At 60.2% G+C, this 11,608-nt stretch overlaps 2 protein-coding genes across 2 annotated transcripts in view; one reads left to right on the plus strand and one right to left on the minus strand.

The window, feature by feature from the left end:
- VOLCADRAFT_103637 (uncharacterized protein) lies at positions 1-10,060 on the plus strand (the record flags this gene model as incomplete). Its single annotated transcript, XM_002947819.1, has 14 exons — positions 1-420; positions 454-518; positions 988-1,057; positions 1,367-1,462; positions 1,679-1,948; positions 2,389-2,628; positions 3,021-3,233; positions 3,799-4,122; positions 4,678-4,949; positions 5,179-5,369; positions 5,795-6,163; positions 6,799-7,037; positions 7,522-7,773; positions 8,033-10,060. The coding sequence occupies 14 exons, from the start codon at positions 1-3 to the stop codon at positions 8,096-8,098; spliced, it is 3,087 nt and encodes a 1,028-aa protein (XP_002947865.1). The 3' UTR covers positions 8,099-10,060.
- A 187-nt stretch (positions 10,061-10,247) lies between these two features.
- VOLCADRAFT_88201 (uncharacterized protein) overlaps positions 10,248-11,608 on the minus strand; it is a gene marked incomplete at both ends in the record, with an annotated part of 6,325 nt that continues 4,964 nt past the window's right edge. Inside the window, one exon of the mRNA XM_002947969.1 lies at positions 10,248-11,113. Coding sequence (XP_002948015.1) covers positions 10,248-11,113 — 866 coding nt within the window. The remainder of the gene's footprint in view (positions 11,114-11,608) is intronic.

Here is an 11,608-nt window from a genome sequence, read left to right on the forward strand (position 1 = left end):
ATGTCTCGCGCGGCTGCAACATCCCCCAGCTTGCTCATGCCCGACCCTCCTGCGCTGCGAGCACCCAGCCGAGGCCGTCGCGCCTACCACCGCCCGGTGCCCTTCCGCTCCTACGGCGGCCACTCGGGCGCCTCCCCGAACCCCCAGACCCGATCGGTCTCACTCGCTCAGCACCACTGCCACCATTATCACCACCACCAGCGCCATGGAACCCGTACGGAAGCTATACAGGCCGCAGCAACGACATCATCACCCGCAGCAGCAGCAGCCACGGCAGCAGCCGCCGCCAGGGCAAGGGCCGCCGCCAGCTCCAACCTCACCGCCACCTCCACCACTCCTCGCCGTTCGTACATCGTCGCCGCGGCGGCAGTGTATCGCGGCGGCGGCGGCACCGGCAGCAGCGGCGCCTTCCAGCCGGCCGTATGGCCGGTGGGCTCTTCATCCGCCTTACAGTCCAAGTCATCCCCTGGCTTGGCATCATCATCTCGCGCAGAGCGGCTGGCTGATGAGCGCTTCAGGTGGGGGGGAGGTGGAACTGTGCCGCAGCGCGTGCTGCGGTTGGTTGTTTGCGGGCCTTGGTCGCCACTGCGCTCTCCCTTTCCTCCTGAGAAAAGGGGAAAACGCGGGGGTGCACGCCCTCGGTCGAGCAGGACCCCGCAAGTTGGAGAGTGATGCTTCGGCGGTCGCTCGTTCCCGTTGGGGTATACGGTTACGTGCACGTGGCCAGCGTCAGGCCCGGATCGACATGTAATACATACAGACAGACAAACACAAGGGTTGCTGGGCCATTTCTTATCCCCCTCCCCTTTTAACCCCCACTGAACACCAGCAGATGGCCCTCTGCTTCATGTACTTCATGTTGAAACCCCCCACCTCACCTCACCTCACCTCCCTGCGTGTCCCTCACTCGCCCCCACCTACCCCGCACTCTATTCCCCCACCTAACCCCCCACCTACACCCCCAACCCCACCCCCACCGCAACAAAGGCTCCAGGCGGTCAGAGGCGCCGGGGGAACCGGATCTGGATCTGGATCTGGACAGCCCGGGGCGCTGCAGGTGACATGGGGGCTACCTGCTTGGGTGCATTGACGTCTGTATGAACGTCTGTATGAGTGTGTGAATGAATGTGTGGATGGTGTGTTTCTTCGCGTGCGGCACTGTGTTTGTGTGTTGTGTGTGTGTGTGTGTCTGGAGGGGACCCGGGCAAGGAGAAACAAGTGTTTTCATGTCTGTATGTCTGTGTGTGTATATGTGTGCTGGTCGTCATCGGTCGTTAGCTCTGTATGTACATCTATCTCCGCACGCAGAGAGGACACACATTCGGACGGTACATTCGTACACCTCCTCTACCGCATCCCCGGGCAGGTTGGGGCGCTAGTAGAGTACGAGAAGAATGACCGTGCTGTACTGGCCGTACTTGTGGCCCCGGATGGCAAGAAGAACTGGTTCGCGGTGGACCAGGTACGGCGGTGTGGGACATGCGACTGTCCTTTGCTTCGCATTCGCGTGTTCGTGTGTATGTATTCATGTATGTATGTATGTATGTATGCATGTATGTATGTATGTGGGGAGGGGGAGAGGAGATTGCAGTTTCACTTTTTCGTCCGTCTTACCCATGTCCCCGGTGTGTGTCCGTACGTCCGTCTGCCTGTCTGTCTGTCCGTTCCGCCGAACCAGACGGGTCGGCGACAGCCCATCACACCCAAGCAGGTGGTGTTTGTGCTGCCGGGCTCCGGCTACAGGGAGGGTGACGTGGCGGCCTTCGTGGAGGCGGCGGAGGGGGCGGACATGTCCATGATGGAGGTGGTGTGGGAGATCGCGATTGAGACCGCAGGCGGCCCCCTGGAGCTAAAGGAGCTGGCGACGCTGCTGTACGACGATACGACACCAAGGTCGCTGTACGTCACGCACCGCATGTTACAGAAGGACACGCTGTACTTCAAACCGGTGGGTTCAACGAACTAACGACCTAACTATTTCCCTAACTAACTAACCAACCCACTAACTACTTTGCTAGGAAACTTACTATGTTCTTGTCCGCCAACCGCCAGAGTGGTCTGCGAGCAATGGAAGGGGGTTTGTGTCCCCCCTTTCGGAGTGGTTGACACACGTGTTTTCTTTGCGTGTTTAGCTTTTGTGTGTTTGGCTTCCTGTGCCTTTTATCAACTTTTCCTCCTTATTAAATTACTTAACTACCTACCGAACACGCACGCCCAACCAGCCGCGACGACCCACTTCCTGTCGTACCTCCACCTTCCGAATCCAAACCCTTCCTGGACATCCACATGGATGGACCGCTTTCCCCTCACCTCCAACCAAACCCCCGTGGACTCTCCCCCCCTCACCCCTCCTACCCCCCCCCTCCTTGTTACCCGGGGGGACATAAGGCTCCTCGAGGGGGCGCCGCCGCCGCCGCTATCGTCGCGGGAGGGTCGTACATTCCGCGCTCCGCCGAGGAGGTTGCGGCGCTGCGGGTGCAGCAGGAGGCGGCGGAGGCGGCTCGCAAGGCGGCCGAGGCATGGCGAGCGGCGGTGGTGGCGGCTCGGACCGCTAAGACCCGGGCCCAGCAGCCCAGTGCCGCGGAGTGGGAGGAGGGACCGTTCGGAGGCCGCATCCGGGCTCTCAAGGTACGTGGTCGGGGGGCCGGGCGGTGTGTGTGTATGTGTATGTGTGGGTGTGTGTGTGGAGGGAGGTCTGGGGACAGGATTGCGGAGATGAGGGTTGTGTGGGGGGTTGCGTGCGTGTGGGTGTATGGGGTGAGTTACTCTCCAACTCTGCAGGGGGGTGAAACACTGGGTGGGATATACATGGCGGGAGACGGGAAAGCACGTGCGAGAGTGTGCTGTTATTGGAGTTATGGGGGGGGGCTTGTAGGGGTTTTAGGGTTTTACCGCCGCCTTTCTCGCCGCGCCTTTCGTTTTCTTTCTTCCTTCCTTTCCCCTCCCCCTCCCCCCCCGCATGTATATTTTCACCGCCCGTCGTTTCGATTTCGGTTTTCCATCCCCATCCTCCCTTCCAGGCCATTGCACTCAGCACGCCTCGAACCGACGACGTGACGACCCAGCTGGCGCTGTCCTCGCTGCAGCTGGTGGGGGCCGGCAGTCGCGCAGAACCCGACGCGGCTGCCGCGCTGTTGGTGGAGATCGGGGCCCTGCGCCGCCACGAGCCGCTGCAGCTGCTGCGCCGCGGCCTGGCGATCCGCACCCCTGCCGAGCACGAGCAGGAAGCGGCGGTGAGGGAGCTGGGGGGGCAGCCAAGGGATACAGGAGCAATGGGATGGGGAGGAGGGATTGTGTGCGTGTGTGCGTGAGTGCTGGAATTCGGGCTCGTGCGTCCTTTGGGGGTTGGGGGTGGGTCGATGGCGTTTTTAGGCACCTCCGCCTCCTCCTCCGCCTCTGCTGAGGCCGCGGGTCCCGGGTTTCGATTCTCCGCTGCTTCCTTGCTCCTCTGCGCGTGTCTCGTCCTTCGTCCGCAATGCCATGATCCCGCACCCCTGCCTGCCGCCTCCTCCTCCTGCTGCTGCTGCCTGCCTTTCCACCTCGTAGTTCCCTCTTCCGTCTCCTTCCAAATAATAATAATAATAATAATAAATGACACAATGTAAATATAATAATATGATATAATAATATCTAGTAAAATAAAAATAAATATAACAATAAAATTAATATTAATATGAATATAATAATTCCTCCTCCCTCTTCCCTTCCTCCCTCCCCCCTCCTCGCTCGCGTCCCCCGCCCACATCCCACCCGCGACCTGGCCGCCGCCACCCGCACCCCCACCCCCCTGACCTCCAGGCCCTACTAGCCGCCCCGCCGCCAGACCCGGATGCAAAGCTCCGAGAGGACCTCACCCACCTGCGGGTGTTTACTATCGATGACGTCACCACCACTGAGGTGGATGACGGACTATCCCTGGAGCGACTGGAGGGGTCAGAGGGGGCCGCCGCCGGAATCCGGATCTGGATCCACGTAGCTGACCCTACTCGCTGGATCCGCCCCGGATCCAATTTGGATATGGCGGGTCGCGACAGGATTCGAACTCTGTACCTGCCATGGGGCTCTGTGCCCATGTTCCCGCGGCAGCTGGCGGAGGGGCCGTTTAGTTTACGGGAGGGGCAGGTGGGCCGGGGGCGGGGTTGGAATACGGGAAGAGGAGGTCCGTCCATGTTGCACCACGACGGCGGAAAAGTAGTACAGATTGGAAGATCGGTCATATCCCTTGATACGCTAACAATATAGAGACAATCTCTTCTTGTATGTTTATTTCTAGCCCAGGATGCCTGCATTTTTGAAAGCCTGACCTGTACGGCTCAGCTGGCGCTGCAACAGCCCACCTGGGCCCCTCACCTCAGGCTCCCTCACTCCACCTCACCCCTCTGGGTGTCCGGAGATGCAAGGTGGTGTGGGGGCAGGGTTCCAGAGATACGGGGGCCGGGCGGGTTTTTACTGGGGCTGGTTGGGGCGCCAGGAGTTGCAGCTGCAGCAGTGGGTGGTTTGGCGGTTTTGATGTCATCTGGTAGTTGATCCCTCGGGATTTGCATCATCAGCACATCAGCACATCATCAGCACATCATCAGCACATCATCAGCATCGTCACTCCCTGACTTCACCTCCACCACCAACCCCATCGCCCTCGGGGACCCTTGGGGGGGGGTCCCAAATGTTCCACTGCAGGTGTGTGATGCGATGAGCGTGTGTGTACGACTGAACAAGGATGGCTCCCTGGAGCGCCCTCGTGTCGTACCCAGCCGCGTACGGGTCAACCACAAGCTCACGTACGACCAAGCAGATGCAGTACTGGCAGCATTGGCGGCGGGGGATGGGAATGGAACAGAAGCAGCGGGGACGGGGGCGGGAGCTGTGGCGGTGGAGGACGGCTCCAGGGGAGTCCTGGACGTAGCGGCAGTGGCGGACCTGTTGGCGTTACGGGAGGCGGCACTCGCACGGTGTGTGTGTGGGTATGTTCCCCGCTGAGGGGAGGGAGGGGGACATTTACGGGAAGCCGTTAGCCGCACCGTTACATCGTTAGTAACTGCGGCTGGTCATTGAGGCGTACAGGGTTTTCTTCGCCCGCGTGTCGTCTTTGGCGCCAGCTCGCACACCCAACGACTCTTCCTCTTCCCCCTCACACGGCCCTGCTCGTCCTACCGTACACTTACCCCTTCACCCGTACAGACGAGCCTATCGGGAGGCCTGCGGCTGCATTGAGATCCCGCTTCCCGAGGCCAAGATCAACGTGCCGTACTCTCATCTGGATCGTGCTCGTCCTGCCGTCACCATCAGCCGTATCAGCCAGTGGGACAGCCCAAGTCGGAGTCTGGTGGCGGAGATGATGATCCTCGCGGGGGAGGCGGTGGGGGCCATCGGTGAGCGGCAGGGGTGGTGCTGGCAGTGGTAATGGCGGGTAGTGGTAATCGCGGTGGAAGCAGGACACCCCCCCACCCCCCCACCCACCCCCCTTCTCTCTCGGGGCCGCACACTCGCCCCACCCAAGCCCACCCCCAGGGCTCCACACGCACCGTTCACACGCACCGCATCCTAGCTGCTTGCCAACAGTCCACTGCTTCCCACAACTCCTCAAGTTTTGTCTCCTTGCTGTTTCGTTTCGTTTCGTTGTTAATCCCAGCCCCTGTTTCCTGACCGACCGACCGACCGACCCGCCACTCCTTCCTTCGCTCTTTCAACCTATTACCGCACCAAGGACTCCATCGCTTCTGCCGCATTCGGGCCCGACCGCCAACCTGACCGAGCATGCGACCCCTCCCCCGACCATTTCCCCCCTCCTTCCCAGGCGCCGAGGCCGCCCTGCCGCTGCCGTACAGGTCCCAGGACAGTCCCGAGCTTCCCCCCGCCTCCGCCCTCGCCGCCCTCCCCGAGGGGCCCTGTCGCGGTTTCGCCCTCAAGCGCTGCATGACGCGGTCCGCTGTGGGTCCCTCGCCTCGTCGCCACGCCGCCCTGGCCCTGGACGCCTACGTGCAGTTCACCTCCCCCATCCGGCGGTACTCGGACATGGTGGCGCACCACAACCTCAAGGCGTGGCTGCGAGGGGATCCGCTGCCCTTCAGCGGGAACGAGATTGAGTCGCTGATGGCGGCGGCGGGGGAGGCGGGGCGGGAGCTCGGCGCGGCTGAGAGGGAGAGTGAGAACTACTGGGTGGCAGGTGGGGTGGGTGGTGGGCAGGGGCGGTGGTTGCCATGGGGGTTGCGCTGGGGGTGGTTTCCTTACCGTATGCGCGTGTGTGTATATTATGCCGGGGGAGAGGAGGGGGGAGGCGGGGCTGGAGGCGGGTTGGGGGACGGGGAAGGGATGGGTGGAGATTACCTGGGGTGGGGTGGGGTGGGGTGGGGTGGGTGGGGTGGGGTGGGGCGGGGTAGGGTGGGGTGGGGTGGGGTGGGGTGGGGTTTGGCTTTTCGGGGTGAGGAGAGAAGTGCTGTGGGCGACCCCGGGGATCGCAGTGGACCATGTGGGTTGTGTTGCTGTATCAACATACATACGTACATACGTACATGTATGCCTAACAAAGACACCCTCAACCCGGGGGTTGCGTGGGTCGATACAACATGACACCCCCCGCCACCACTTCCCCAACGCGGCCTGCCCCCCCTGTCTGGTCCTGCTCCTCGCCTCCCGCTCATGCGCTCAACATCCCTTCTGGGGTCAAAACTGGGTCGCGGACAGAGCCCTCCCTCTTCGCCTTTTTCCCGTTCTTCCTCCCTCCCTTTCCTTTCCGCCTCACCGTCACTGCATCTTATCAACCCCCCTTTGCCCGGCCCCCTACCCTGCCCGCTTCGTCAGAGTACCTCCGGCTGAACTGGGGTGCCGAGTACCCGGCTATGGCGTTAGGCTGGCAGCGCGAGGAGATGCAGCTGGCGGCGTTCCTGCTGCAGCGGGAGGGCCTGGAGGTGGTGGTGCGGGTGCCGCAGGGTACGGCATTCCGGCCTGGGGACTGCTGTGTGCTGGCGCCCAGTGAGGTCAACCCGGCTACGGGGTTTTACAGGTTCTACATTGCGGGGTGGACGGGCGGCGAGGAGGAGGTGGAGGAGGAGGAAGGGGAGGAGGAAGATGTGGTTGTGGAGGAGGAAGCGGAGGACATGGTTGGGTCTGTCGCGGCGTAAGGGAAGGGTTTGATGGCTCTTGAGGAGGGGAGGGAGAGGGAGAGGGAGAGGGGACGCGCATGGTCGCAGCGACTGGGATGTATAATCACCGACTATATGATTGTTGTTATTGGCGCAGAGGTCATGGCCTGGCCTATGTTTGGTAATATGCGCTTTTATCGCGCCGGTCAAGTTTTGGTATGCGTATAATTCCGATGGATACATGCGGCACATAAACGCTTCACCTCTGACACCGAAGCAAAAATCACATCTGGCATTTCAACGTGGAAGTTGAGGAAGTTTGCTTGTATTAGTACGGCAAGCCTCGCTAACCAGATAACACTCGCTGTTCCCACGACGTCCTTATGTAAAAATGGCGCTATCCTTACATCGTGGTTCTTTTAGTCGTTGCGTGGCGCAACAGGCGCAGCCTGCGCGGCGAGTAGGCCTGGCAACGCGGAGGCGTCAGCTGTGCAAGCCATGCGGTGCTATCGAAATTGATTTCAGCGATCCGGATACCCAGATCAGCCTTGCTGGTATGGTTCTAGGTCTTGTAGCTGGCCTTGGTGCTCCGATTTGGTACATCAACCGTGCGGAGAAGGATGAGGAGCGCCTGGAAGAGCTGCGCGCGCTAAACCGCGCTACGTACGCGGAGACCGGCGAGTACATGACTGAGGTAAGCCATGCTTTACTGACGTCGTTACATCCCCATGCGGGCGCTTGCCGGGCGTTTGTGTGGTCATGGTCGAGCGACTCGTATCAGGACGAACACCGTCCTGTTGCAAGCTGACACATGGTAACCGTGTAAGATATGATGATAATGCACCTAGCATACGTTACTATTAGTTATTTTGGGCTTGACTATGTATGGCCACTTAACACCGCCATGTCCAGGACTGATGCCAGGCTTTGTTTGCATTCCGCGCGGTGCGCAGGATGAGATTGCAAAGATTCGGAAACCCAAGTGGACTGACCGTCGCGAGTGGGTTGACGACGACTAAAAGCTACCTTGACGGGCAAAAAGCCAGGACGACCAGTTTTGGAGTGCTGTTATATCTTTCATTTAAATCCATCGCACAGGTGGTTCATGTACCATACTGCTAAGGGGCCGGTTTTGGGGCCTCCCACCATATTTGTTTCTGTAGTTGCTGCAGACGGAGGGCGGTCCTCTTCATTCGGGTTTTGAAGCCACAGATGGGCAAGGAGAGCAGGAGCTGTCAAGGATCAGCTAAATGGCTGGGAGCAGATCAATTTGATGGGGTGTAGGACAAAGATGATCGCACGTGGGTGGTGCCGTACGGAAGGACATAAATGATGTCGTACGTGATCTAGGCAGGTTCAAGTCGCATGTCCGCTTGAGGATAGTTCGCGGGGTTCGCATGAATGGGATGTAATGTCACCGATCTCGATACATATCTGCTCCTATAACTGTTCCGACAGAGGGCACACGCATAACCCCAATAGCGTGCAACAGATCTGACCAGTTATCACCACCCAACACCTTGAGAGAGCGAGCGCTGCGCCATTTATCGCCACTACCGACCGACCGCAAACTGCACCTTGGTGTCCAATATAGCAGAGGAACACATGTCGCTGTTGTATCCGCGCGCTTTCTACAAACGCTTTCCACCGAGAGCTCTTTCCACATCACCATCATCATCATCATCATTCCCGCTTACAAGCCGCGCAGCAAGGCTGGCGGAGTCCGCAACAGCATCCAACATTATCCCCTACTTCCAGCCACCAGACGCCAGCCCTCCTCAGACGCACGAGACGGGCCGCCCCTCGCATTTCCCCCCCCCCCGCTGCAAACAGCCTTACGTCGTACAACAACGGCACATACGTCACACCACAACATGTATTCCTCCGTACTATGCCGTACTCCCCAGCGCGGGTACCCACCTACCCAGCCCCTACCTCCCGTCATCATTCTGCCATCGAAGACATGAGAATAAGAATCGAACTTTCGAAAGCAGGAACACACATGCGACTAACAAACAGATTTACAACTTTTGCAAGGAAAAACATGGACGGCTCTGCTTCACAAATGCGCTGTTGGACGGTGTTAGGTGGTTAGGTGCTGAACGGTTGCTATGCCGCTCCATCCGGGGCATTTCCCAGTATCGTCAACGGCCCCCGTACTCTTACCCTGACCGCACTATCTTCCTGTCGTACAGTGTTCGTACATAACGCGTCGCGTTCGCCCTCCTGCATTTCCTGTCCACTCATCCATTGGCAGGTCAGGGCTATACCGTATTTAAATCGCCACGCACGTGTTAATTGTTTACCGAGATTGGTCTACAAGACTGCGCACACACATATACACATACAGACATACAGAACCAACATACAGAGCCAACATACGGACACAACATACAGACACGGCAAGGGGACAGTGGCCGACAGGTCTTCAAGGACTGGTTGCCTATGACGCCCTTTCAAACCCCCCCCCTAACCCATGGCCCCTCTTCCACCTGCTCCGAGCCGTAGCCCTGCCAGCCAGCCGGCCTGCCAACCTTACGGGTTTAAACGCAGTTGCCAAACTTCAATATCCCTTTCATGCATTGCCCTTCCTTTATTTATTCAATTATGTATTCAGTTGAGTCGGTTAGTCGCCCCCGGTTGACGAAGTTCAAAATCGAGTCAAAAGGCAGTTAGAGCAATGCCTGGTTGACATTTGGAACTGTAATTGACCAAATCTGTCCGTAAACTATAGGTATATGCAGCGAGGCAGTATGCGGTAGGGTTGCGTAAAAGTAACCTCTTAGATTCGTAGCAGCAGCAGTAGCAGATAAAGATGCAGCAGCAGCACCACCACCACCACCACTACAAATGCAGCCAGCACCTCCTGACAGCGCCACGAGCCGCCTCGCCGCCAACCACTAACCGCGGAATGCTGCGCGCGGCGGCAAACAAGATCCGTGCAAAGCCCTCTGATGTATTGATGAGTTGCGTGATGTGCGTGTCGTGTATAAGGGGTTTTGGGTTGTTGCGGTAGTTCCCCCTCACCCTCCCCCCCGATTTCCCCCACGGCCACACCACGTGGTTCCCCTCCTCCCGCACAAACCCTGCCGCCCGCACACTCGACCTCCCCTCCCCCATGCCTGCCTAACCCCTCCTCCTCCCTCCCCGCCCCTCCCCTTCAAGACCTCAGCTCTCTTCATCGCTGTCCTCCTCTCCCAGCAAGTCGATGCATTCGTACGGTGCCCCGCCGCCAACAGCGGCGTTGCCTCCCGCATTTAGCTGTGCGCCTCCTTGCACCCGTGCGCAGCCTCCATTCGTATTGGCACTGGCGCGGGCGCGGGCGCCCGAAGGGGCCGCCCCCCCGGCCTGTTGCTGTTGCTGCTGTTGCTGCTGGTGTGTGTATTGGTGGGAGCCCAGGGGTGTGGTGACGTGCAGGTAGCCCAACTGTTGCTGTTGCTGCCGATTTGATGCTGAGTACTGCTGCAGGGGTGGGGGCAGCTGCGTGTGCGTGTGGGGGTCCTGTTGCTGCTGCTGCTGCTGCCACTGCACGTTGCGCATCGTGAGGGATGTCGGTGCCTGTGTTTGCGAGGGCTGTAGCTGCGGTTGCTGCATCTGTAGCTGCTGCAGCTGGGACGTCGCCGTCGGGAATGGGAATGGCTGCGGCTGCGGCTGATGAGACGGCGGTGGCTGCTGTTGGCTGACAGCCGCCGAAGAGCCGGCAAGGACGGGAGTTGGCCAGGCAGCAACGGAACCTGCAATCGCCGTCGCCAACCCCTGTCGTACAGGCGGTTGGTACGGCGTGATAGCGGGTACTCCCGGCGGCGGCGTCTGCCCCTCCAATGGAATCCTCGGCGACCCAGAAGTACGAATCCGTACGGTGTTGGTACGACCCAAGACGCTGACCGGTTGGCGGTGCGACACCGCAACGCCGCCGCTGCCGGTCCCATTCCCGTTCTCGGCTGTCGTACTTCCTATTCCCGCTGCCGTCGTCACTGTCGACTGGCGCTGCGGCGGTTGCTGCACTTGCTGCTGCTGCTGTGTGGACTGCGGGGCTGCGGCGGCGTTAGTGGAAGCGTGTTGTTGTTGCTTCTGTTGTTGTTGTTGCTGCTGCTGTTGCAAATGGTTGTGATGGGTTTGATGATTTTGTCTTGGAAGAGATCCGCTTCCCATCTGCTCCAAGTGCTGTCGATGCGTAGCCAAGACGCCCGCGCCAGCCGCCGCCACAGCCGACCCCAGCCCTGGCGACACACTCGCCGCCGCCGACTGCAGCCCCGAGCCCGCGCCAGCATGCGGGCGCTGGCTGTGCTGAGCTGGACGAGTCACCGAGGCAGCGGCGCTTCCCGCTCTCCGATTGGGTATCGTTATTCGTAGTGGCTGGTGATGCTGTACGGAGCCGCTGTGTGGGGCGGCGGCGGCGGCTGCTGCCGCTCCGGAACCCGGCGGCGCTGCCGCCGGCCGCGGCGGCTGTGCAGCGCCGCCTGGATTGGCAGCTCCCGCGGTGGCTGGGCCGCTAAGAGGCCGGGTAGGAGCCGACGGCGGCGGCGGCG

This window comes from Volvox carteri (genome assembly GCF_000143455.1).
Source record: "Volvox carteri f. nagariensis unplaced genomic scaffold VOLCAscaffold_8, whole genome shotgun sequence".
NCBI lineage: Eukaryota > Viridiplantae > Chlorophyta > Chlorophyceae > Chlamydomonadales > Volvocaceae > Volvox > Volvox carteri.